We start from the raw sequence: 24,243 nt of genomic DNA on the forward strand, positions 1-24,243 counted from the left end.
CAGCTTTGCATGGAACGCTCCCTTGATTTCTCCAATTTTCTTGAAGAGATCTCTAGTCCTTCCCATTCTATTGTTTTCTTCTATTACTTTGCACTGTTCATTCAGGAAGGCCTCCTTATCTCTCCTTGCTGTTCTCTGGAAATCTGCGTTCAGTTGGGTAAATCTTTCCTTTTCGCCTTTGCCTTTCGCTTTCCTTCTTTCCTCTGCTATTTGTAAAGCCTCATCAGAAAGCCACTTTGCTTTCTTACATTTCTTTTTCTTTGGGATGGTGGTGATTGCTGCTTCCTGTACAATGTCACGAACCTCTGTCCATAGTTCTTCAGGCACTCTATCTATCAAATCCAGACCCTTGAATCTATTCTTCACCTCTACTGTATATTCATCAGGGATGCGATCTAGGTCAAACCTGAATGGCCTCGTGGTTTTCCCAATTTTCTTCAGTTTAAGTCTGAATTTTGCAATGAGTAGCTCATGATCTGAACCACAGTCAGCTCCAGGTCTTGTTTTTACTGACTGGATAGAGCTTCTCCATCTTTGACTGCAAATTATATAGTCAATCTGATTTCGGTGTTGCCCATCTGGTGATGTCCATGTGTAGAGTCGCCTCTTAGGTTGTTGGAAAAGGGTGTTCGCTATGACCAGTGTGTTCTCTTGACAAAACTCTGTTGTTGAATGGTTTGCCTTGGAATTGGACCAAAATCATTCTGTCATTTTTGAGATTGTATCCCAGTACTGACTTTTGCACTCTCTTGTTGACTATAAAGGCCACACCATTTTTTCTATGGGCTTCCTGGCCACAGTAGTAGATATAATGGTCTTCTGAGTTAAATTTGCCCATTCCTGTCCACTTTAGTTCACTGATTCCTAAGATATCGATGTTCAGTCTTGCCATCTCATTTTTGACCACGTCAAGCTTACCTTGATTCATAGATCTTACATTCCAGGTTCCTATGCAGTATTGTTCTTTGCAGCATCGGACTTTCCTTTCACCATCAGACACATCCACAACTGAGCGTCCTTTTGGCTTTGACCCAGCCGCTTCACTCTTTCTGGGGTTACTTGTACTTGCCCTCTGCTCTTCCTCAGTGGCATATTGGACACCTTCCGACCTGAGGGGCTCATCTTCTGGCATCATATCTTTTAGCCTTTTGATACTGACCATGGGGTTTTCTTGGCAAAAATACTGGAGTGGGTTGCCATTTCCTTCTCCAGGGGATCACGCCTGGTCTGAGTTCTCTGCTGTGGCCTGTCCATCTTGGGTGGCCCTCCACGGCATAGCCCACAGCCTCATCGAACCACGCAAGCCCCCTCGCCACGACAAGGCAGTGATCCATGAGGGGGACCTGCATCTACTTTATTTATACTCAGACTTTCTCCCCAAGCAGGACCCAACGCAGATTACATCATTTACCTCTCCTCTGTTTTATTCTCACAACAACCCTGTAAAGTAGGTTAGGCTGACAGCCTGTAACTGACCCAAAGTCACCCCGCAATTTTCCATAACAGAGTGGGCATTCGAAAACGGAGAAAAAGTTTTTTTTCCGCCTAGTCTGAAACTGGAATTGCTGCTATAATAAATAAAGAAAATAGTATATCAGTATCTAAAACTCGGCTGGTATAGCATAGTACAGAAGTCCCCAATGTGCCTGTCGACACCTTTTCTGGCGCCCGCTAATTGTTTTTAGGAAGTGGGTAGGGCAAGGTAAGACTTTTGCGCAATAAGACTTCTGATTGACTATAAGAGATTGGCTGTGCAGTTTTTTAAAAAAATATTGCTGCAGCAGCAGCTGTCATCACAGCGCCAGGACGACACTGTGCTACTGCAGTTAAGCTGTGGCAATCATTGTGTGGCTTGCTCCGCCTCGTAGGGCAACCATTTTGCTGCCATGCCCACCATATTGTGTCAGAATTCCAAATGTGCCCTGCAGGCTCAAAAAGGTTGGGGACCCCGGCATAGTCGTTATGCTAACTAGGGATGCAGTTATAAACAGGCAAACAGCCTTCTAAATCCATCCAAGATTATAGGCTTCAAAGGGTATTCGAAGGACTGCAGCGGGAGCTACGAAACTCCCTGTAAGAGTTTGAGTCACCTCTGCCTTCAGTAGCTCCCAGGGAGCATAGGGATGCCAGCCTCCAGGTGGGGATCCCCTGGAATTACAGGTCATCTCCAGACTACAGAGTTCAGTTTCCCTGGAGAAAATGGCTGATTTGGAGGGTAAACTCTGTGGCATTATACCTCACTGAGGTCCACCGCCCCCCAGCTGAGCGCAGACTATCCACAAATTGCCAGTTTTCCAACCTGGATCTGGCAGCCCTACACCCCAATCCGCTGCTAGTGGCCAGGGGCCATTCTTTCCACTTCACCCTGCAAACCACAGTAATACTGAGTTTCCTTCCTTGGTTTGTTGTTGTGAGGATTAGTTATACATAAGGTGCATTCTGAATCGCACTGTATATTGAGTATTTGATTAAAATTTATTTGCCTTTCTCATAGAGACTCAATGCAAGTCAATGCAATTAGTAGGACAAGACATCTAATAAGTTATGGGGGGACTTTAAGAAATTAATTACAAACATTTTCTACATCCTATATATTTAAGTTACTAATGTAACTTTAGTTGGCAATAAAATTGAATTTCATTTCTTTTATGTCCTTCATTTATATCCCAACTTTCTTCCCTAGTTCTCCTTTCTCTTATTTAATTCCCACAGCAACCCTGTGAGGTAGGCTAGTGCAGCTGAAAATGTGATTGACTCAAGGTCACCCAGCAAGTTTTCATGGCAGAGTAGGAATTCAAACCTGGGTCTTTGAGATTCTAGTCTTTATTTATTTATTTATTTATTTATTCGGGTATTTCTACCCCGCCCTACCCCGCGAACGGGCTCAGGGCGGCTTACAGAGGCCTAAGCCATACATAAAATTCAATAAAATCACAATCACAACCAATAACATAACATTAATAATAACAGTGTGCTATAATTCCAAGACACTCTAGCCACACTCTAGACACTCTAGTCTGACACTCTAGCCACAACACCACACTAGCTCTCTTTAGATTGCTCAGTGTGCTGCAGGCAGAATAATGAAGATGAGGCTCTGTGCATGCGCAGAGTATCAGTTATTGCCTATGAGGTTCTCATCGTTTCAAAGGTGTGAGTGGAAAAGAACTGAGGTTTCAGACCAGCATCAGTCCTGAGCAGAGTTGAAGAAAGGAAACAGTGACTCTGTGTAATCTGAGATTTGCTTTCTCGCCTTCCTTTTGGGATATCTTTGGCAGCTGAAAACTCAGCAGGTACAAGGGAGCTGATCTGTATTTGAATAGGGTAGTATCCAATCATAAATAGATAACACGTGTAAATAAAGCGCAACAAAAAGGGCCAACATCCGGGTTATTTAAATGAGGCGTATCACGTGACAAGGAGCGCGGACGCCGTGTGACAGTTACGTCGGTTTTTTCGCTGTCACGTGACAGATGTTCGGCTTTCACCGTCGAGAGGGCGCTTCCTTTTTTTTTTTATAGTCTGATTTTCCTCTTCGGCTGACACAGGAAGTGGCTCTCGTTGTCTTGGAAGAGATTCATGTAGACGCCGGAAGAGAAGGCCGGGGCCAACGGCGAGGGTCCAAGATGGCGGAGGTGGTGAGTGGGGAGCCACGAAAGGGATGGGTGTAGGGGGCCCGTCGGAGCATGACCCACCATCTTTCCTTTGTCTTCTCTGCAGGAGGAGGTAACCGAAGGCTGCCGTCTCCCTGTGCTGCGCCGTAACCAAGACAATGAGGACGAGTGGCGTGAGTAAGGGGTGGGGCCAAACCCGAAGAATGGGCGGGGACAGACGGGGAGGGGAGGAGCTGTTGTGGCTCTCGCCAGATTGCCTTTATATTTGGGTACTTTTAGTGTTCGATCCGCGCCACCCCCCGCGTTATCTCAGTGGCCTTTGCAACAGTCCGGTAAACTAGACGAGTATTATCATTTCCCCATTACAGATGAGATGCAAGGAAATAGGGAGAGGCTTGGATAAGGCGCCCTCACGAGTCAATTTGCTGCAGAAGTTAAAATTTGAATCGGGGATCTATTGGACCCAGCCCCGTTGCTTTAGCCACCGTTCTACCAAGGCATAAGAGGTGTCAAGCTGGATAAGACCAGTGGTCCATCTAGCCCATCATCCTGTTTCACAGAGCACCTGACTAGTTGCCAAAGCATTTCTCTTGTTTCCTTGTAGTGCTGGTCTTAAGAGGTTTACTGTCTTAGTGTGGAGATTCTCATTGGTTCTCACAGCTATTGAAACTGTTCTCCATGAGTCTGTGAAATCCCCCATTAAAGCCATTCATGGTTGTGGCTATTACTTCTATATACTGTGAATGAATTCAGCTATTTTAATTGAGAGGAAAAGTTCTTCCTTTGGTCTGCCCTGAATCTATTGCCTATCAACTTCACTTCATGCCCAGGGTTCTAGTATTATGAGAGAGTAGAAAAATTTTGTCCACTTTCTGGGCACTGTGCATAATTTCAGAAATCTCTATCATACCTCTTCCCATTGTTTTTTTTCTAAACCAGAGAGCCGCAGACGTCTTAGTTCTTCATCATTGGAAAGGTGTCCTCACACCTTAATTTTATTTCCATTGTTCTGCACTGTTTCTAAAGCAGTGGCTCTTGTTTTTTAGTGTATTGGTTTAAATATTTATATCTCACTTATTTTGGCTAAGATGCTGGGGAAGGGGAGTCCGTAGGCTTCTTGAGATAGGTCTATGTTGGGGCAAGACAGAAATGTGAGTCACAGTGTGTTGGAGCTGAGTTCCAAAGCTGCTACTGTGATGCTTCTGGGAGGAGGACCATTGACAATACAAATCAGAGCTGGGGCCTATTTACAGCATTGTAACATCCTTTCTAGTCCAACAAGATAAAGTAGAGGGAGACAGTAAAATCCTCTGCCACCGCAAGCAAGCAAGCTGGTCTTAATATTCCCATTTTAGAGCAGCTCGCACACTTTGCCACATGGCTGAGTAGGGCTTTGAACCTGTCTCGAAAAAGCATCTGAGCACACCATTATGCATGATTCACTATGGCAACCACAATAAGAGTTGCTTTCAGAGCCCTTTCCATTCTGGGATTATCAGTAGAATGATAAGAGCCTGTAAGAGCCTTTTTCTGCTTTTTGTAAGCAAGAGCCTTGCCTTCCTTCTGTCCATATTGACTCCTCTTTCAGCTTCCCCTAACATAACTTTGTTTTTCTCCCTTCTACAGCACTGGCTGAAATCCTAAGTGTCAAGGACATCAGTGGTCGGAAATTGTTCTACGTTCACTACATTGATTGTGAGTAGGCAACTGGGATAGGTTGTAGAATGAATTAAAAATGAATATATGTTGTCCTCCCTATCCCCTTTGAACATTGTTAGTCCCCTGTCTAATGTGTAACTGTACATCGCTTTGAGCCCACTGAGGAAAGTGATTAATAAATTGAAATTATTATTATTATTATTATTATTATTATTATTATATTAGAAGGCTGTTCTAGAATAAGCTGTGAAAGTGAAGATTTATAGTGTCATAATGAGGAGTTACATCTTTCTGAAACCATTGAAGTTAGTGGGCTTCGGAGGACATAACTCTGCTTGGCATGGCAGTGTTAATATGGTCAGTGTTGTGTGATTGAGAGTAGGAGAGGAGCTGTATGATGAAATGGTCCAGCCAGATCACCAGAGGCTCTGCGGCTTACGGTGGTAACTGGCATCCTAGTTAAGAGACTGCAAATCTGCTCACGATGGCAAGCATCCCTCTCATCTCTGAGCATGATGAGCTCTAGCTGTTCTCGTGACCTTAATGCTCCATGCTGAGGATGGGAGCAAATGCTTGGCATTGTTGCAATGTACTTCGGAGGCTATCCAAGCACCCCCAAACTGTCTCTGTGTCTAGCAAAATACAGACAAGCTGCAGCCCATTTCCTGGGGATAGTTGAGACTGGCCCTGACTTTGTACTGCATGTTTGACTACTCAGAAGATTTCTGAAGCACAAAACCAGGGATGGGTACAGTCCTGGTAACAGCACATTTTTTCTTGGCTGCGAAGCCCAAGAAAAATTGTGGACTCTTGGTGCCATGTTTTCATGTGTGTGTATAAAGAAATACAGTGATCAGTAACAGATAAATAGCAACCATTGTGAACAGGTTAAATGGGGTGGGGAGGGAGAGGTTCAGTAGGGCAGTTGGAAAGACTTGGTGGACTCATTGCAAATTGTCTGTTAACAAACAGGGCCCTGGAAGATTTTCTGACTTGTTATCACATGCTTTTGTAAAACCAGGAAAAAGATATACGTTGTCTTAACTCTACAGTTAACAAACGTCTGGATGAATGGGTGACCCATGATCGGCTGGACCTGAAGAAGATCCAGTTCCCAAAAAAAGAGGCCAAGACCCCCACCAAGAATGGGCTGCCAGGATCCAGACCCAGCTCTCCAGAACGTGATGTGGTATGATGGGCTGCGGGCTCAGGGGGAGGGAGGGATGCCTTGAAAGGATGGGTGGGTGGGCTGTTGATATAGACTTGGGGGAGAGAGTGCTCATCCCTACCCCTAGCTCCTTGGCCATTTTTGGACCAAAGACAGAGACTTCCATGCCATAAGAATGGGGCCTTCAGAAGCATTGGTGGTTTTCTTCTGGTCTTGGCCCATGTGCTCTCTCTTGCTGCCTCGCCTGCAGCATGTGGGGATGGTGACCCCCGCATAGTCCCCCCAGAGTGGCAGCACTGCCTCTTCCCCATGTATTGATAACACCCATCTTCCTCCCTACTCAGAGGAAGACCTTGGATCTGTCTCTACAACCAGCCGCAACTCCATCCAGCGGTAAAACCCTGCCCATCCCGGTGCAGATAACCCTCCGTTTTAACCTACCTAAAGAGAGGGAGGCCGTCCCCGGCTCGCCCGACCAACCCCTCTCCTCCAGCTCCTGCGTCCAACCAAACCATCGTTCAACGGTACGAACCGGCGCTCGGCCGCCCCGGCTCGCTCTTTTTGTGTCTTTGTCTACCCGGCACGTTCTCAACAGGCCGCACCAGCTGGGCGGGGTTGGGCTAGGTCTGGGCTGGCAAGGGAGGCCTCCAGGGAAAGCCCAGGGGCATCATAGCCTTCACCTTGAGGGCATTCTATTTCCTCCCATGTCAAACCATAGCTGTGCAGGGCTTGCCCCGTAGAACAAAAAATTCAGAACCCACTAAACCTCGTGTGGCATGCACCGTACACATTTCCACACGTGCTCTTATTTAAAGCACCACATGGCTTATTAACATATTGCTCAAACTGTGCTATGGATGCAACCTGAGATACAAAGTCTGTAACCGACCGTTGAGCAGCTTAGATTATTGTTGTTTTGCTGCATTTTATTGAATGGCTTACATATTTCACCCTGTTTGAAATCAGTGTAACTGCCATGGTTTCCCACAAGGAATCCTTTGGCACTGTGATTTTCTGTTGTGCAAAGAATTCCTCATTGGAATTCTTTTTACAGAGTTGCAGCCGTCAAGATTCCTTGACTAAGAGCCGTGACCATTAAGCAAGTTAGAAACTGATCAGCATTTGTAGTGTAGATATGCCACAGATTTTTGCAGTGAGTTGGCCAGCAGTTTTTGCCCAAAGGGGAGGGATCTTGTCTTCAGGCAGCATAGGGTTGGGGGGTGAACAGCCCTGGTCTTTCTCTGGACTCCAGCTATTCCTACATGAACCTGAATAAATATTCTCTGGCCCTGCATTGTGAAGAGTCACTGTATCCTTGTTTAAACAGCCCCCAATATCAGAGGAGAAAAAGCCACCTACAAAGCTAAAGACACCGACTGTTGCAAAAAAATCTGTTAGATACAGGAGTAGGACAAAAATGCAGCTCCAGTTCCTTTTCAAGGTGCTTAGCAAGAGGTTGCTATATAGATGGGGCCTCAGTTTCCAAGAGGAGAGGCTAGTGAGATCCCTACATAAACCTGTCCCCTTGTATGACACGGCTTGTTGCCAGTCCCCCCTCACTCCAGTGGTAGTTGTGGGGGGGGAATCTCTGCATGGCCAACCCCAGCAGCAACCATGTCTTGCCCCTAGTTGTCATTGCCTTGACCTCTTGGATATATTGCAGTTGGGATGAGGGCGGGAAGAGATGAGGGAGGAGGGGACATTGGGGAGGGGGAGGGGCAGTGCCAAAGAACCGGTTTTACTTTGGTCTCTTCCAGAAACGGAAGGTGGAGGTGGTTTCTCCAGCAACGCCTATCCCTGCTCCAACAGAGACTACGCAGGCATCCGTGTTTCCCCAGGTAAGCTGCCACACATGCTCCATAGAAGCTAGCGTTTGGCTGCATGTTTGGGCCTGGGTTAGGAATTGCGTCTGTGAGCAAGGGCCTGGCAAGAGCAAGGGGCAACAGAGATTGGAACTGGGTCACATTTGTAAAAGCAAGTAATGGCAAAATCCTTTTGTGGGGGACCATGATGGTGTGGGCGGGGGCGCCATGGATAGTAACGGTAAGCCCATTTCTTGACATGGGTTTTGCTCATGCTCAGGGTCTTCCCGATACCATATTTGGGGGCAGAAGAGAGCTTCTCAGGTCAGATTAATTAGGGCCCTAGAGTGTGGGGGGTTGCTTTCTTCTGTATCTGGCAACTTCACTTGTTTGGTGAGCCATCTGGAGCTAGTTGTTCACTTAGCACCTTTCTAGGGCTGGCCTGCTCCAGCATTTGCAGTGCATCTGGACATGGATACGAGGCTGCTGGACGGAGGGGGCAGTCTTCCTTGGCACACAGAAAGCACCATGTGCTCTTAGAGATCCCTTCTGACGTGACTTCTGGATGAGCAGGGGAAAGGCAGTGGGAGAGCTTCCAGCTGAGACCTCCTCTGAAGTGGTTTTTCTGCCTCTGATGCCTTCCTTGGCCCTCTGTTTCCCAGAATGGTTCTGCCCGCCGAGCAGTGCCAGCCCAGCCAGGCAGGAAGAGGAAGTCCAATTGCCTCGGCACGGACGAGGTGAGTGCCGGGGCTTCCGACTCTGCCCACCTGCTCTGCCAGGTGTCCCGGGCTGGAAGAAAGCAGCTCTTTTTCGGTTGTGAAAAATATCTCCCCACTTGTGAGCAGGACTCGCAGGACAGCTCGGACGGCATCCCCTCCGCCCCACGCATGACAGGCAGCTTGGTATCGGATCGCAGTCATGATGACATCATCACGCGCATGAAAAACATTGAGTGCATTGAGCTTGGCCGACACCGGTTGAAGCCTTGGTACTTCTCACCATACCCACAGGAACTCACCACCCTGCCTGTCCTCTACCTGTGCGAGTTCTGCCTGAAGTATGTCAAGAGTCTCAAATGTCTCCAAAGGCACCTGGTACGTACAGCTTCCACCGTCCTCCGATGGGCTGTACATGGGGTGGGAGGAATGTATGGAACATTTCTTTCTTGCTAGGGGCACGTCTGCATTGCAAACAGTGTGTCCTTCTAAGCTGAGTTAGTGTCAGTTAGCTCACAGTTTTTTTAGCCTCCGGCTCACACATTTTTGTCTTGGCTCAGGAAGGATGGGGCTCCAGAGCAAACTTAAGTGATGCAGAAGCCAAATTGCTCACTCACAACTTTAATGCCAGTAGCTCACAAAGTAGATTTTTTTGCCCACTAGACTCCACAGCTTAGAGGGAGCATTGATTGCAAATGGTAACCAACTAAACTGTCATGACTCCTCCCCCTGCCAACATTTCTCAATATTTCCTCCAAGACATTGTTCATGTGAACAGTTATCCTGGAATAACAACACCAATTCTGGATGGCCTGTGCTTTAGCTGGGCCCGGGGGAGGGGGGGGACAGATACTCCCAGCATTGCTCGGAGGCCGTGGGCACCCCCCCTCAGTGTGATGTCACCACTCCCTCTCCTCTGTATTGGCCACCAAAGAGATTTTCCAGTAACAAGCAAAAAGACTTGCGACATCACCTCTTGTTTTTAAACACTATTTATTTATGATTATGGTAGCACGTTGTAAAGAACATAAATAAAATAGTTAAAGAAGGACCAGTAAAAATAACAAGTGGCGTTCTAAAACAGGTATACTTGGATTGGTGAATACATCGTTTTATCTGATCCCATTGAGAAGGATTTCCAGGCAGCTGGAAGGGATGCCTTTGGGGGGGGGGGCATTAAAAAGTAAGGACAGGTGGTGGATCTCTGCTTGAACTTGTTTCCTCCTAAGTTTGAACACCCAGAAGAGTATCTGTTGTGGGAAACATGGCCATTTTCTGTCTGAGTTCTGTGATACTCAGGTGCTCGGCTATTCCTGAGTCTACTTAAAGCTGCCTCGTTGCACTACCTGATCTAGTAAACAGGGAGAGGATTGCAGTCCCCTTTCAGACTGCAGTACGAGGCAGATGATCATATTAATTAACCTTGGATTTGGAATCCCAGATGTCCCATGGGCTCTTTGGGTGGCTGTGTTCACAGTCTGCAGCTTTCACCTCTTTGTTCTTTGATGTATTTCTTTTGCGTGTTAAGAGAATTCCCCCCCACCCCCAAGCTGCTTCTTACAATCACAAGGAGCCAGAAAGCCCATCTAGGTTACAGTTTGTTGCAGTCAGAGACTAGGCACATCACAAAAAGCAAGTGAAGAAAGTGATGTGCCAGGGGGAGTCTCTGCAGCCAGTTGAACCGGCAGGAAAGGTCTGTGTTGCCCTCTAATATGGCAAGTTACCCCTCCTAGTTGGGCCAAGAAATAAGCTGCCAGTTTTGAAAGATCACATGGCCAGAGATCTCTTTCAGGACAACTCAGCTTGCAATTCTTTTGTTTGCAGACAAAATGTGACCTGCGGCATCCGCCCGGGAACGAAATCTACCGCAAGGGGACCATCTCCTTCTTTGAGATCGATGGGCGGAAGAACAAAGTAAGCATGGAATGGGCAGGGGTGGAACTGAGAGGTGGGGATCTTCAGATTCCAAAAACCTGATTCCATATGAGATGGAGGGGAAATGACTTGATGGTGGCTGGTGGCAAATATGAGGCTGGTTATCACCCATTCCCTTCCCACACTCTTAGCTCCCTGTCCACATGGAGCTTGTTCTACTTTCAAGCCAACTGGCATTCAAACTTCTGATCCATAGAGGATTCCACCCCCACCCCGTTTTGTGGAATTTCTACTTGGTGTATGCCCTGACCAGCCTTGGTTAGTATTTGGAAGGGCAACCTCCAAGGAATACCAGGGCTGCAGTGCAGAGACAGGCAATGGCAAACCACCTCTGAAACATCTCTTGCCTTAAAAACAGGTCTAGCTCACCACCTGGTAGTGCATAATGCTAAAAGAGCTAGAACTTCTGGCTACCAGACAGTCATAGGATCTCCTGGCTATTCTACACACAATGCCATACGATAATTAATTATTTTACTTGCTGTATATTGAGAAAGTCATTCTTCAGAACTGGGGGAAAATACATGGATCCCTATGAGCCTGCCTTGGATTCCTAAGCACTGTGCATTGTAGAAAACTGAGAAAACGTTTAGTCTTGAATTTGAAATGGCCTAGGATTTCTTCAGCCCAGTTTGTTGCCACCGGTAATGGATCCTGAGTGTACCTTCCACACGGATGGTCACTTTTTTTTCATGGCTCTTCCCCTTTCTGTCTTCTTGCAGAGCTATTCTCAGAATCTCTGTCTGCTTGCAAAATGCTTCCTGGACCACAAGACCCTCTACTATGACACAGACCCTTTTCTCTTTTACGTCATGACAGAGTATGACAGCAAGGGCTTCCACATCGTTGGCTACTTCTCCAAGGTAACATTCAAAGGGATCGTTGGAACAATGGGAGCCTGCTCCTATGTGATTTTAGGAACTGTAGTTCTTCCCAACTTCCCAGTTCCTTCTCTGCAGGGGAGAAGCAGGAATAAAAGTCTAGACGTAGCATTAAGAATGCAAACAAAACAAGGGATGTGGCGGGGAAGAAGGCAGGAAGTATATGGGGGGGAGGCTGTTGCAGAAAGGTTCATTACTCATGGATCATGACTCAGCACACTAGATCCCCTTCTGCCTAGCTTAGTTCATATCTGGCTTTGCAGATGTTTCACCAGACAGTGCCGTTTTTTCCTCAAGTCCTTTCTTGTAGCTGATGCAGCTACAAACTTGTAAAGCTGGAGGCCTGGCTTTGGTAAATTCTGCATCAGATTTGAGTGTTCAGATGCCTTGTATGGACTCTTCCCTAGCCATAATCAAACCTGAGCTGCTGCTGTCGGACAAGGAGAGATAGGTTGTTTGTAACCGATGGGGGAATGACCAGGTATCCTGGGGGAGGGTATGGAACAACTCAGTCAGGAATTTTTTTTAGCAAAACTGCTTCTTCACCACTATGTAGGAAAAGGAATCCACAGAGGACTACAATGTTGCCTGTATCCTGACTTTGCCCCCCTACCAGAGACGAGGCTACGGCAAATTGCTGATTGAATTCAGTAAGTTGAAGCTTTCCTTTACCAGGTTGTATGGTAAGCACTTGTTACACCCCCTTCCCCCAGTGCATTGGTAATTTTTCTGTGTTAGCCCATAACTGGATCTGACATCCCTAAGAGGGTAAAAGTGGCCATTTCCTCCCATCGTGCTGCTGAGAAATGCCCTCTGTGAACCAGGTTCAAAGCATCAAGCACACAGAGCACACTCGAGACTGCCCCACAACACCTTCGTCTTGGGGATCCGCTGAAGCCCAGTCCTGATCATCTTTTCAGATCTGTTGCTTTTTCTTTTTTTTTTTGTTCCTCTCCTGCTTAGGTTGGCTTTTAGCATTTAGATTTAGCATTAGCTTATACAAAAGGATTTGTTTCATATATTGCTGTGAGCAGTGTTGTGGTGATATGTAAAATAGCAGACCGGTTAGACATAGACCCTTGATGGGGGACAGTGGCTGCTGATGTGCAACTGAACAGAGCAAAAACCCTGCTTGCTCCAAGTATTGGTGTTATCCTCTTTATAGGGAACACCTGATTACTATGAAAAGCCTTATTTTAGACTGCATCTAGTCTATAGAATAAGCCTCTTCAGTTTCATAAAGTCTTCAGCAGTTCTCCCAAGGTGCTGACTCCCAGTTATTTTCCCAGACAGTTTTCCCCACTTCTTCCACAAACTGTCTCTCCATGATGTATTTTCATTTTTATGACCACTGGCTGCTACTAATTTCTATCAAGCTGGATGTTAGAGTGCTTCCTCACCATTATTTTAGTCAAGTCTTGAGACTTACAAACAGACCCCCCCCCTTATATACAATCAATGTCTTTTTACTGAATTTCATAGTAAACACGTTTAAATGGAATTGCTCTCCTCTCTCCCTACCAAGGCTATGAGTTATCCAAGGTGGAAGGGAAGACGGGAACACCAGAAAAGCCCTTGTCAGACTTGGGGCTCTTGTCTTACCGGAGCTACTGGTCCCAGACCATTCTCGAAATCCTCATGAATCTCAAATCAGAGACTGGGGAGCGTCCACAGATCACTATCAAGTGAGTGCCCAAAAGGAGAGTATTGGAGGGGCTGTAGTGGTCTAGGGCTTGAAGAGTTACTGGGAAATGGCCAACATGCCCCATTCTTCATCCCAGTGCATCCTGGGATGGTAACACTGGCTTATCAGTGTTCTTCATCTCCTTTCTAGTGAAATCAGTGAAATCACAAGCATCAAGAAGGAAGATGTAATTTCTACATTACAGTACCTCAACCTTATCAACTACTACAAGGTACTGGCCGCTAGATTGACCATTATGCAAAACCCTCCATATAGAGATGGGGCCTGAGCCCTATCAAAACAATTGCTGTGGCTTTGTCATTAAGAACATAAGAGAAGCCAATGTTGGATCAGGCCAATGGCCCATCCAGTCCAACACTGTGTCACACAGTGGCCAAAACCCAGGTGGGAGGTCCACCAGCAGGGCTACAAAGTCCTCTCCGTGTGCCTGTTTTGGACTCCTGCTTGGGGGAGGGGGTCTTCTAATGTTCTCCGCAGAGCGGAAGCCTAGTTCTTATCCTTTTGTGTGTGTGTGTGTGTGTATGGTGGTCTCCCTTTTAGGGCCAGTATATCCTAACACTTTCAGAGGACATAGTGGATGGACACGAGCGTGCCATGTTGAAGCGGATCCTGCGGATCGACTCCAAGTGTCTGCACTTCACCCCCAAAGACTGGAGCAAGAGGGGAAAGTGGTGAGAGTGGAGTCTGACCACTCAAAGTGAAGAGTGACTTTTGGCAGATCCTCCCGTGCCGGGACAATAAGGGCCAGGGCAGAATGCTCAAGCACTCCTTCAGAGACATTTTTCTGCCAGCCCTGAACCACAGGCAGTGCTGACCAGACCCAGCTGCTCTTGCCTGCCCGTTTGTATATGATTGTATAGCTCAGTTTTGTACAGAAATTCTGAAAGCACAGAACAGTGTATCCTCCCTCCCTCCACCCTTCCACTCTTCCTATGCTGTTACTTGATGGAACGGCGATTTTCTTGCGAAGTGCCAGTGACTGAACTTTGAATCCTGCTTCAGGAGAAAAAAAAGATTCTTAACAGGCTACTTTCCTATAATGCACTGCAGTGGAGCTGCTGCCGCTGCCACCATTTTTCCAGACAGAACTACGCTGCAGCTCCCAGGTAAAAAAACTGTTCTGCTTTGGCACAGGACCTGAAGGTGAACAGCGAGGGCTGCTCTTGCTCCGTGAGCCTCGAAGGCAGAAGCAGCCTGCTGAGACCTTGTTGTAGCACAGCTCTGCGAGTAAGTTTTTGGGGAAAAGCCTCCGCCTTCCACTGCTCTAAAGAAGGAGCATCTACAGCAATGGAGCACCTCTTGGCTGAGGAAAAGGGTTCCTCCGTCACGTCAGCCCAAAACTTCTGTGAAGCAGAGGTGGGAGAGTTCAGAGGGGGACCCCATCCAGCTCCTGTACGCAAAATAAATTAATGAAGTGTTTTAAAGACTGTGTACATTCTCACCTGTGTATGGTTGGTTCTTATGTGATTATAATCATGTGTCTTATAAAACCATAGCTATGGTTAAGGTTTTACAAGGTACAGGCCTAAGGAACGGGAATACAATGAAAGGAGAACATCAAACACATATTGTAGCACATTTAATACAAAATATGTTCATGTAAGCATTTCAGACCATAACCAGAGACAGCTCAGTGTACACCACAGATTAAGCTAAAGTGGCTTATAACGAGTCTGTCATAGCTGTCTTCGAGAAATGTATTTCTGTGAACAGGCAGCAACTGTAACAGCTGTCGTACAGACAGATTTGTCAGTTTAGTCAGAATCCCTTCTGCTCCCAAAGGCATCAGCCTGATGTTGTGTGTATTCAGAATCCAACCCCCCCCCCCCAAAAAGGAAAGCTTTAAAACTATCAGAGGCCAATAAGAAAGCCAAATTCTGCATAACAGTCCATCCAGGGGGAAAAGTCAGACTGATGAGCGTTGAGCAGCTGTCTCATCCAATTTCTGCTGGGCTCCTCCGTCCCCAGCAATCTGAACAACCCAAAATCCTGTGCATCTTCCACAGCACTATATGTGTAGCAAGTTGTCCACCTTATTCTTCATCCGCCACAGGGGCATGGATCTAGAAGGATACATCGACCACACTTTACAGCCACATTCCTATCCCTTGTATGCAGAAACAGCCCTTCCATATGAAATTCAAGCTGCTAGTCCTCAATAAAATCTCTAGTTAACTTAGAAACACCGAGCTGGAAGGGACCTCCAGAGTCAGCCCAACCTCCTGGACAACACAGGAAATTCACAACTACCTCCCCACCACGCCCCAGTGACCCCTGCTGTATGCCCAGACTTACCAGAGAGGAGGCATCCGGGCTAAAAATTGAAAAGCTGAGCACAGGTGTCCCCAATTACATTGCACCTGTGGCACTTTTAGAATTAGAACACAGAGGGTGCTGCCATAAAATAGCTATTGTGGGAGATGGGGCCAATCACAAAATATTGGGAAGTTCCAAGCATCCTCCTACAATGTGGGCATTGTACTTGCTAGGCACAAAATAAGCCCCAGCCTTCTGGGCAGAATTTCAGACAAACCCACACCCTTTTTAAGTTGGTTTTTTTTCTGAAGGGGAGGAGGATATCTAGTAGGGAATCTAAATGTGTAATGGCAAAAAAGGAATGCCTGAACAGAGCAGAGAAATATATATGTAATGGGCCAAAAGAGCAGACTGCCTGTAGATGTGGTGCCTTGAGTGTTGGACTTGGGCCAGGGAGAGCGGGGTTCAAATCTTCACTCAGGTACAAGGCTCAGCAGTCTTTGGGCATGTTGCTGTTCCTTGAAGATGTTGGCTGGAGGACAACTGGGCAGGGGGTAAAACAAATAGGTCTGGATGGTCCAGGCTAGCATCAGCTCATCAGATCTGGGACACTGAGCAGGGTTGGCCACGGTTAGTACTTGGATGGGAGACCGCCCGGAAGTCCAGGATGGCTATGCAGAGGCAGGCAATGGCAAAACCACCTCTGAACCTCTCTTGCCTTGAAAACCCCACGAGGGGTTGCCAATAAGTTGGCTGGGACTTGATGACACTTTGCACCACCAAAAGAGAGAAAATACTTACACTCTCTGCAATCTTTGGCCAGCTGAAGGCCATGAGGATCTCATCACTCTCATTTGGTGCCCGTTCCAGGTTCCACACAGACACTGACTCAAAGGCAGACTTCACCTGCACATTCCGCTCCTGAGAAGAAAAAGAGCACTCAGCCAGGATAAGCAACACCCCTCCATGCACCAGTTCAGAGCAAGTCTCTCCCCCCCCCCCTTACCTCTGATGACAAGTAAGGAGCCACTTCCTCTAGTACCAGTCCCAAGTAACCCTTGGGAACAAGGACTTGTTTCCCCTTTAGCATCCGGCCACGGAAAGACACAGTTGACTCTGCAGGGAAAAGACACCAAAAATTACAGGACCTGCTGTACTGAAAAAAGGCCACTCCTTTAATGTTCATTGTTCACTTGTCTTGTTTTTAAAATGTATATGCTGTGCTCTTAGTCAAATTGACTCATGAGGCATCTACCAAGTTACCCAATAAAGCCATCAATTAAAAAAACAAAGTTTGAGTCCAGTGGCACCTTTAAGACCAAGTTTTATTCTAGATATAAGGTTTTATTCTAGCTATAAGCTATAAGGATGTTATCTGAAGAAGTGTGCGTGCACACGAAAGTTTATACCCAGAATAAACTTTGTTAGTCTTAAAGGTGCCACTGGACTCAAACTTGGTTCTGCTGCTTCAGATCAACACGGCTACCCACCTCAGTAAAAATTAGTCACAACCTTTGGTTTGCCTTAGCACATCTGCAGTATTTCAGGATCCCTTTTCCATCCAAGGCATCTATGCAACCAAAAAGGTTAAAGCCAAGTAACTGAAAGGAGTTAAATGCAAGGCAGGAAAGAGCCCTGGAGTAATCAGGGACTCTGAGGTCTTGTTATAGCAGACCTGCTCAAATTGGTGAAAAAAAATGCTGATACAAGTAGATCTTTTTGCAAATCTATAGCAGGCAGGTGAAGCATTAAAAGAAGCACAAAAAAAAGGAATTTGTTGGAAGGAGAGACTGGTTGGAAAGTAACACTTGGGAAGAAACAATACTAGAATAATACTATGGCACAGATTCAAGACAAGCAAAAGGAAGAACTACTTCAAACAATGGTTGGTTTGTGGAACTCACTGCCACAAGATTTAGCAATGACCATTGCCTTAGAAGGATTTCAAAGGGGGTCAAGCTAATGCCCAAAGATAGCTGAATGGGACCTTTGGATACAGAGGCAGAACGCTTCTGCCTGTCAGATGCTGCTGTGCAGTCAGCAAGTGAAAGCTATCTGGCCACTGCTGGAAACAAGTTGCTAGACTAGACAAACCACGGGTCTGACCCAGCACTGCCCCCCTCTTATGTTCTTAAGAACATGTGTTCTGCTTCTAGAAGAGGGCAGACATCAAATACAGAGGAAAGAGAGAAGCCGCTAGGGGAGAAGGCAGCTCAGCAGCACGCCCATTTCAGCCTTGCGCTCTCCCGCCCTCTCCCGGCCACCCAGCCTCCTTTAGCAATCTTCGCCCACCGTCGCCCGGCTCCGGCTGCTGCGGGCCACGAATGGCCGGCGCGAAGTAGCGCTGGACTGGAGCGCCGCCGTCGTGCTGGACGACGCAGGGCAGGAGATGCAGCCGCTCGTGCGATGCCTCCGAGCCCTGCAGCGAGCCCAGCGCCAGCCGCACCGGAGAGCGATCCCCCGCAGCCATCGGCAACCAGCCTTGCTTTCCCGCGCCGCTACCGCCTATCGCCGCCCTGCCCAGGCGTCCGGAAAAGAAGCAAGTCCGTCCCCCCGGGGAGGCGGAGCGAGCCGCTGACTTCCAAAGAAGCGAAACCGATTGCGGTGGACCCGAGTGCCCAAACGAGCGCGCCCTGTCCGGCGAGTCTTTCCTCAGCAGTCACCCCCGCCCGGTGCAGTGGGGCTGACTGACTCCCGGGGAAGGGCGCAGTGGGGCAGAGCTTCGGTTCTTCTACGTGCCCGTGCGTGGAAGAAAGGCGGCCGGCCTGACGTCTGAGTAAACCTGAGCTACGAGCCGCTGTGCGCACCGCCCTGAGACTAGACGTACTTCCGTTTAAGCAGGCCTACAAGTAAATTTGCCCTGAAGCCAAGAGAATTTATTCTCACCGAAGCGCCTATAGGGGTCCAGCTCTTGTTCATTTAGGGCCGCTACACTAAATATGTTTACTCAGGAGGAGTAAATCATCCCGATGAATCTTGCTTCCTCTGAGTGCAAATGCATAGGTCTAGGATGTATGGATGGGGTTTAAGCAGAAACAAACTTATTTTTAATGGCTCTAATTGGTTTTATAATGTATTTAATTGTTTTGCTGTAAATCGCCCTGACCCCCATGTAAGCAGGGAAGGGTGGTTAAATCTAATGAAATAAAGTTTCAGTGAAACTTCTCAGGCCTAAAAGCATATGGAGAGGTTAAAATGTGGAATTTGCTGCCAGAGGGTGTAGTGATGACCACAGGAATAAACAGCTTTAAAGGGGGATTAGATAGATACATGGAGGATAGGTCTATTAGTGGCTGCTAGCCATGGCGACTGAGGGGAACCTCCATGTTCAGAGGCACTTCTGAATCCCAGAGCGAGGGGAGGGCCTGGATCTCTATGCCCTGTTGTTGGCCCTCCAGAGGAACTGGTTGGTTGCTGTGTGAGACGAAATGCTGGACTAGATGGACCACAGGTATGACCCAGCAGGGCTCTTCTTATGTTCTTATGGAGGTCAATGGAGACATACATACCGTAGAAGTCAGAAAAACTGAGTGTGGGCCATTCGTACTGAGCATGCCCAACAGTAGCAACTGAATCTTCCCCTACAATTTGGGCTTCACTAAAAAGCAAATTTGCCTATCTGTTTTAAAAGCAAGGAAGAGGGGGAAATCAACTGTAGACCAAAATAGGGCTACCAGCCAGTCATCATTTTAACTTGTTGGCCCGCTGTTAATAGAGAAGATTGAAAGGTAAAGAAAGAAAACTTCCAGCTGAGTGCTACTTCCCATTAATGTTCAGTGCATGGTGCTATAGCACATGCTTGTTCACTGAAGCACCACAGACAGTGGAAGGAGGAAACTAAAGCTGCCTTGATAATGTGGTGTGTGTTGCAACCATTCTGGGCCGTGAATGCAAACACAGGGTACTGGCACACAGAAGTCTGCCCTAGTAGTGTCGCCAATCTCCAGGGGGTGGCTGCAGATCTGGGACTACAACATCTCCAGGCTGTAGAGATCAGTCCCCCTGGATAAAATGGCTGCTTTGGAAGGTGGACTGGACTCTTTGGCATTATGCTCCATTGAAGTCCCTCCCCTTCCCAACCCTGACCTCCTCAGGCTCCAATCACCAGTTATTTCCCAATGCAGCTTAACAGGACCATGAAGGCTACTAGCATTTTGCAGAGTGGCAGAGGACCGAGATACGTTCTGGGGGCTCTCAAATACCCCAAGGCCTTTCAGCCATGGGGGAGGCAAACCAACCAACCAGCCCTGCTATAGAGGCTAATAGTGCAATTTTAAACACAGTCGCACCTTTCGACGTCTGTTCAGGTCAGTGGTCTTAAAGGATGTAACTCTGCTTAGCACAGCAGACCTCTCTCACTCATTCAAGAGTCCGCTTACCATCTCAGCCCTGCAGCATCTGCAGAACCGCTCACTGCAATGCTCTCTTCCCCTTCTGCACATGCTTAGAGACCCTCTTCCCCTGACATCTTTAAAGGGCTTCAACCCACAGAGGATTGTGCTGCATGAGATCCACTGAGAGCTGTTATAGGCGTTATGACGTTCCAAAGCACACTGATTGCTTGCAAGTTCTGCTTGCAGTACAGTGTCCTGTTATTTAAGGGGGAAGTGCCCAGTGCTGCTGGCCCTGTGAGACATTACAATCCTGGTGCATCAACTGAGCTCCAAAATATGGGCTTAGCCATTCCGTACAACCTCACCAGAAGCTCTATACTATGCACTATCAGTATGCACAGGATTCTACTGGGCCCTCTTACATCAACAGGGGTACAAGTCTTCAGACTGCACAGACCTCTTCGATGGAAAGGCGTGGATGGAGAAGGACTGGCAAGTCAGTTCCTGTCATGACTCCGGGGTCCATCAAGCCCTTGTTTTTATGCAAAATTCAACTGCTGCAGAAAACCCAGGACAATGTACTGCCAGAGGGACTCCCAAGAGACACGATATAATGTAGAACCAAGTGCCAGATTAAGATGAGAGGCAGCTTCAGCGTGCAGCTCAGTATCAATCCCTTTAAAGGTTTTTGCCCTGTTGAACACATGTAGATACCTTATGCTTGAATCAGACCATCAGGGTGAATACTGTCTACTCAGACCAGCAGCAGCTCCCCAAGGTCAAAGGCCTTTCACCATCTGCTTCTTAATCCTTTTAACTAGAGACGCCAGCTGTTGAACCTGGGAACTTCTGCATGCTAAGCAGATGCCCTACCGTTGAGCCAAGGCCCTTCTTCTCCCTATTAAGAAGAAGAATAAGAGGAGATTGGATTTATCCCCCACCCTTCACTACCCAAAGGTGTCTCAGAGCGACTTACAAACTCCTTTCCCTTCCCCTCCCCACAAGAGACACCCTGTGAGGTAGATGGGGCTGAGAGAGCTCTGACAGAAACGGCTCTTTTTCAAGAACAGTTCTTATCAGAACCATGGTTTGCCCAAGGTCATCCAGTCAGGTGCAAGTGGAGGAGTGGGGAATCAAACCCGGCTCTCCCAGATTAGAGTCCGCACACTTAACCACTACACCAAACTGGTTTAAAACATGCATGGTAAAAATCCATTTCTTTTATACAAACATAAATAGGAAGCTGCCTGATGCTGAGTCAGAAAAGATAGAGCCACAGGAACTGTGTAAAGTGCGCTCAATGTTTCTTTAACGATAGCAATAATGTTATAAATATGAAAATTACAAAAGTGATACTAATACATTTCAAACTGTAAATCCAGTTACATGAGATAGAAGATAACGACGGCGGGACGGTGGTCTCCGGAATGCGGTGCCGTTTCGACAAACTTCTTCTTCTGACCAAGAATCTATGAGTAGATGATGTGTGGAAAACTGCACTTCAGTAGAAAAGCTACCCGATTCACATGGAGTTCAATAACACTTTCACCTATTTCGTTGCACAAGTAATGGAGAAAATTTCTCTCAGACGAAATAAAGCTTATAAATAAATAAAGCTGAGTCAGACCATTGATCCACATCTTATTATGTGGATTTATATAGAGTCATCAGTCTGCATGGATTACAAGGTGATGGGTCCCTGCCCTGAGCAGTTTACAGTCTAAAATTTGGAGAGCGGTAAAGGTGAGGGAAAAAGCTATTAAGGTGTGTTTTGAAGAATGATTTGAAAGCAGAGAGAGAGGTAGTATCCCATAATTATTGTGAGAGGCCATTCTGGGCACCAGGAGCACCAAGGGAGAGGGGGCGGGGTTGTCTGAGGGAATGGAAGACCTTCAAGTGGTGAAGCTGAAAAGCAAAGTTGCAGAGCAGGGAAGAAGAGTTGGATTTATACCCTGCCCTTCACTCGGAGTCTCAGAGCGGTTTACAATCTCCTTCCTCTCCCCAAAACAGACGCCCTGTGAGCAGTGTTCCCTCTTAAGCTGAGCTAGTGTGAGCTACCTCACAGTTTTTTAGCCTCTAGCTCAAAGATTTTTGTCTTAGGAAGGATGGCTCCAGAGCAAACTAATTTATGCAATAGCCAAATCGCTCGCTCACAACTTTAATGCCAGTAGCTCACAAAGTAGAATTTTTGCTCACAAGACTCCACAGCTTACAGGGAGCATTGCCTGTGAGGTAGGTGGGGCTGAGAGAGCTCTGAGAAAACTGCTCTTGAGAGAACTGTGACTGACCCAAGGTTACCCAGCTGGCTGCACATGGGGGGAATGGGGAATCAAACCTTGTTCTCCAGATTGGAGTCCGCAGCTCTTAATACTGAGTAAAAGAAATTAGAAGACAGGGACAAGGCCATGGGGCGCTTCGTATGTAAGGACAAGGAATCCACCCTGGACCTGGGAGCAAACAGGAAGTTCTTTTAACTGGGGATTGAACCTGGGATCTTTGGCAAGCAAAGCAGCTTGTCTACCACTGAGCCCCTTGCAAAAGAGAGACTGTCGTTGGGAGCAGTGAACATAAGAAGATACCTTTTACCAGGTCAGGCTATTGTTCCATCCAGCTCGGTACTGTGTACTCTGACTGGCAGCAACTATCAGAATCTTAGGTAGAGAAAGGCCTTTCCCAATAGCTGCTGCCCAAGGATTATTGAACTGGAGAGGTCCCTGAGGACTGACCCTGGCACAGGAACAGGTTGATTTATATCCCGCCCTTCACTCAGAGTCTCAGAGCAGCTTACAATCTCCTTCCCTTCCTCTCCCCACAACAGACACCCTGTGAGGTAGGTGGGGCTGAGAGAATTCTGAGAGAACTGCTCTTGAGAAAAGAGTTTTCAGGGAACTCTGACTGACACAAGGTCACCCAGCAGCTGCATGTGGAGAACTGGGGAATCAAACTCAGTTCTCCCAAATTAGAGTCCATGCTCTTAACCACTACACCAAGCAGGAAGCCCTGAGCTAAGTCCCCCCCCCAAAAAAAATATAAAGCTGCCTTATCCCAAATTGAGACCACTGAATTGCATAGCCCAATATGGTCAGTACACCCTGTGGCATCCTTGCTTATAGGGGAAATGGTTTTACCTTTAAACACTCTCTGTGTATATAAACTTGGTAGTTTTCTGCTGCCACCAGGAATTAAAAATTCCAATTCTCTCTCTTTTGGTAGTATGACCTATGGTCTGGGCACTTCAGAGGACTACGTGGTCCTAAGGAAGTACTGTACTGATTTCTGGGATAAGTTTAAACAAAAATTGATTTATTTAATAAAGAACAAAATAGGTTTCTGGTTATTTTGAACAGTTGCTGAAGAAAGGAACTTGTAAATATAACTGGCAAAGCTTGGTGCTATGAACAGTCTCTCAAACTTCAAACTCCACTCTGACAGACTTATACACTCATATATATAGCCACACAGACTAGTCTCTTTGTTTTATTCACACTGAATAGAATCAACTCTCTTAGTCACACAGACTAAACTGTTGAGTCTTATTCACACAGAATTAAACTTAGAATTCCATAGTCAAGCTTCACACACAGAAACCTTCATAATTCTCAGTCACACAGACTCTTCAAAATTCTTCCATACTTGTCTCTCTCATATCACAGAATCTCCTCATAGACACACACACAGAATCCTCTCAAACACCCCTCCTCCCACACTCTCAGTCAGGAGCCAATCAAATCACACTTGTCACCCTCTATCACTCTTCTCATATTACTTCATTCAAACTAAACATTTAAAGGAACACCCCCCCAAAAAATATGGAAACATTACACACACACCCAAGGTCTCGGGTACAGAAAGGATTTCCCCAGTCTCTGCTACCTGACATTCTTTTTAAAGTGAAAATGCCAGAAACGGAACCTGAGCCTTTCTACATTAAATAATGCATTGGGAGCATCTGACCCTCCCAAAGTCCAAGGCCCCAAAGCTTAAAATAGCATTCCTGGTACAGTTTAGCTTGCCAGGAACTCCTATGTAGATTTCTGGGAGAAGCCTGGAAAGCACTACAAATTAGACACGGCACACGTGGGATGATTATCTCTGTACCGTTACAGGCAGTGTTCCCTCTAAGCTGAGTTAGTGTGAGCTAGCTCACAGTTTGTTAGCCTCCGGCTCACACAT

At 46.9% G+C, this 24,243-nt stretch overlaps 2 protein-coding genes across 3 annotated transcripts; one reads left to right on the forward strand and one right to left on the reverse strand.

The window, feature by feature from the left end:
• The first annotated feature begins 3,467 nt into the window (after positions 1 to 3,467).
• On the forward strand, positions 3,468 to 14,873 carry KAT5 (K(lysine) acetyltransferase 5). Of its 2 annotated transcripts, XM_015416863.1 has the most exons (14): positions 3,468 to 3,638; positions 3,721 to 3,787; positions 5,241 to 5,309; positions 6,326 to 6,462; positions 6,786 to 6,965; positions 8,199 to 8,279; positions 8,906 to 8,980; positions 9,089 to 9,337; positions 10,784 to 10,873; positions 11,617 to 11,757; positions 12,332 to 12,425; positions 13,301 to 13,460; positions 13,610 to 13,691; positions 14,021 to 14,873. In XM_015416863.1, the coding sequence occupies exons 1-14, from the start codon at positions 3,627 to 3,629 to the stop codon at positions 14,153 to 14,155; spliced, it is 1,572 nt and encodes a 523-aa protein (XP_015272349.1). In that variant the 5' UTR covers positions 3,468 to 3,626; the 3' UTR covers positions 14,156 to 14,873. The 2 variants fall into 2 exon arrangements, with proteins under 2 accessions (XP_015272349.1, XP_015272347.1); XM_015416861.1 differs by having other exon boundaries at positions 8,906 to 9,337.
• Positions 14,874 to 15,059: 186 nt separating this feature from the next.
• Positions 15,060 to 18,539, reverse strand: RNASEH2C (ribonuclease H2 subunit C). Its single transcript, XM_015416877.1, has 4 exons — positions 18,029 to 18,539; positions 16,743 to 16,852; positions 16,538 to 16,657; positions 15,060 to 15,543 (listed from the first exon to the last, which is right to left on the reverse strand). The coding sequence occupies exons 1-4, from the start codon at positions 18,204 to 18,206 to the stop codon at positions 15,514 to 15,516; spliced, it is 438 nt and encodes a 145-aa protein (XP_015272363.1). The 5' UTR covers positions 18,207 to 18,539; the 3' UTR covers positions 15,060 to 15,513.
• Positions 18,540 to 24,243: the final 5,704 nt, after the last annotated feature.

Source organism: Gekko japonicus, unplaced genomic scaffold (genome assembly GCF_001447785.1).
Source record: "Gekko japonicus isolate JY-2015 unplaced genomic scaffold, Gekko_japonicus_V1.1 scaffold278, whole genome shotgun sequence".
NCBI classification, from domain to species: Eukaryota; Metazoa; Chordata; class Lepidosauria; order Squamata; family Gekkonidae; genus Gekko; species Gekko japonicus.

Bases quoted from the DNA above. Each gene is read 5' to 3' on its own strand.
- KAT5 (XM_015416861.1), top strand. The intron at 6,463-6,785 runs GTATGATGGGCT...CTCCCTACTCAG, and splicing joins GCTCTCCAGAACGTGATGTG to AGGAAGACCTTGGATCTGTC. The intron at 13,461-13,609 runs GTGAGTGCCCAA...TCTCCTTTCTAG, and splicing joins CGTCCACAGATCACTATCAA to TGAAATCAGTGAAATCACAA.
- RNASEH2C (XM_015416877.1), bottom strand. From the start codon at position 18,206: ATGGCTGCGGGGGATCGCTCTCCGGTGCGGCTGGCGCTGGGCTCGCTG. The intron at 16,853-18,028 runs GTGGGCGAAGAT...TTTTCCCTGCAG, and splicing joins GCAGCCGGAGCCGGGCGACG to AGTCAACTGTGTCTTTCCGT. The intron at 15,544-16,537 runs GTAAGTATTTTC...GTATCCTTCTAG, and splicing joins GGCCAAAGATTGCAGAGAGT to ATCCATGCCCCTGTGGCGGA.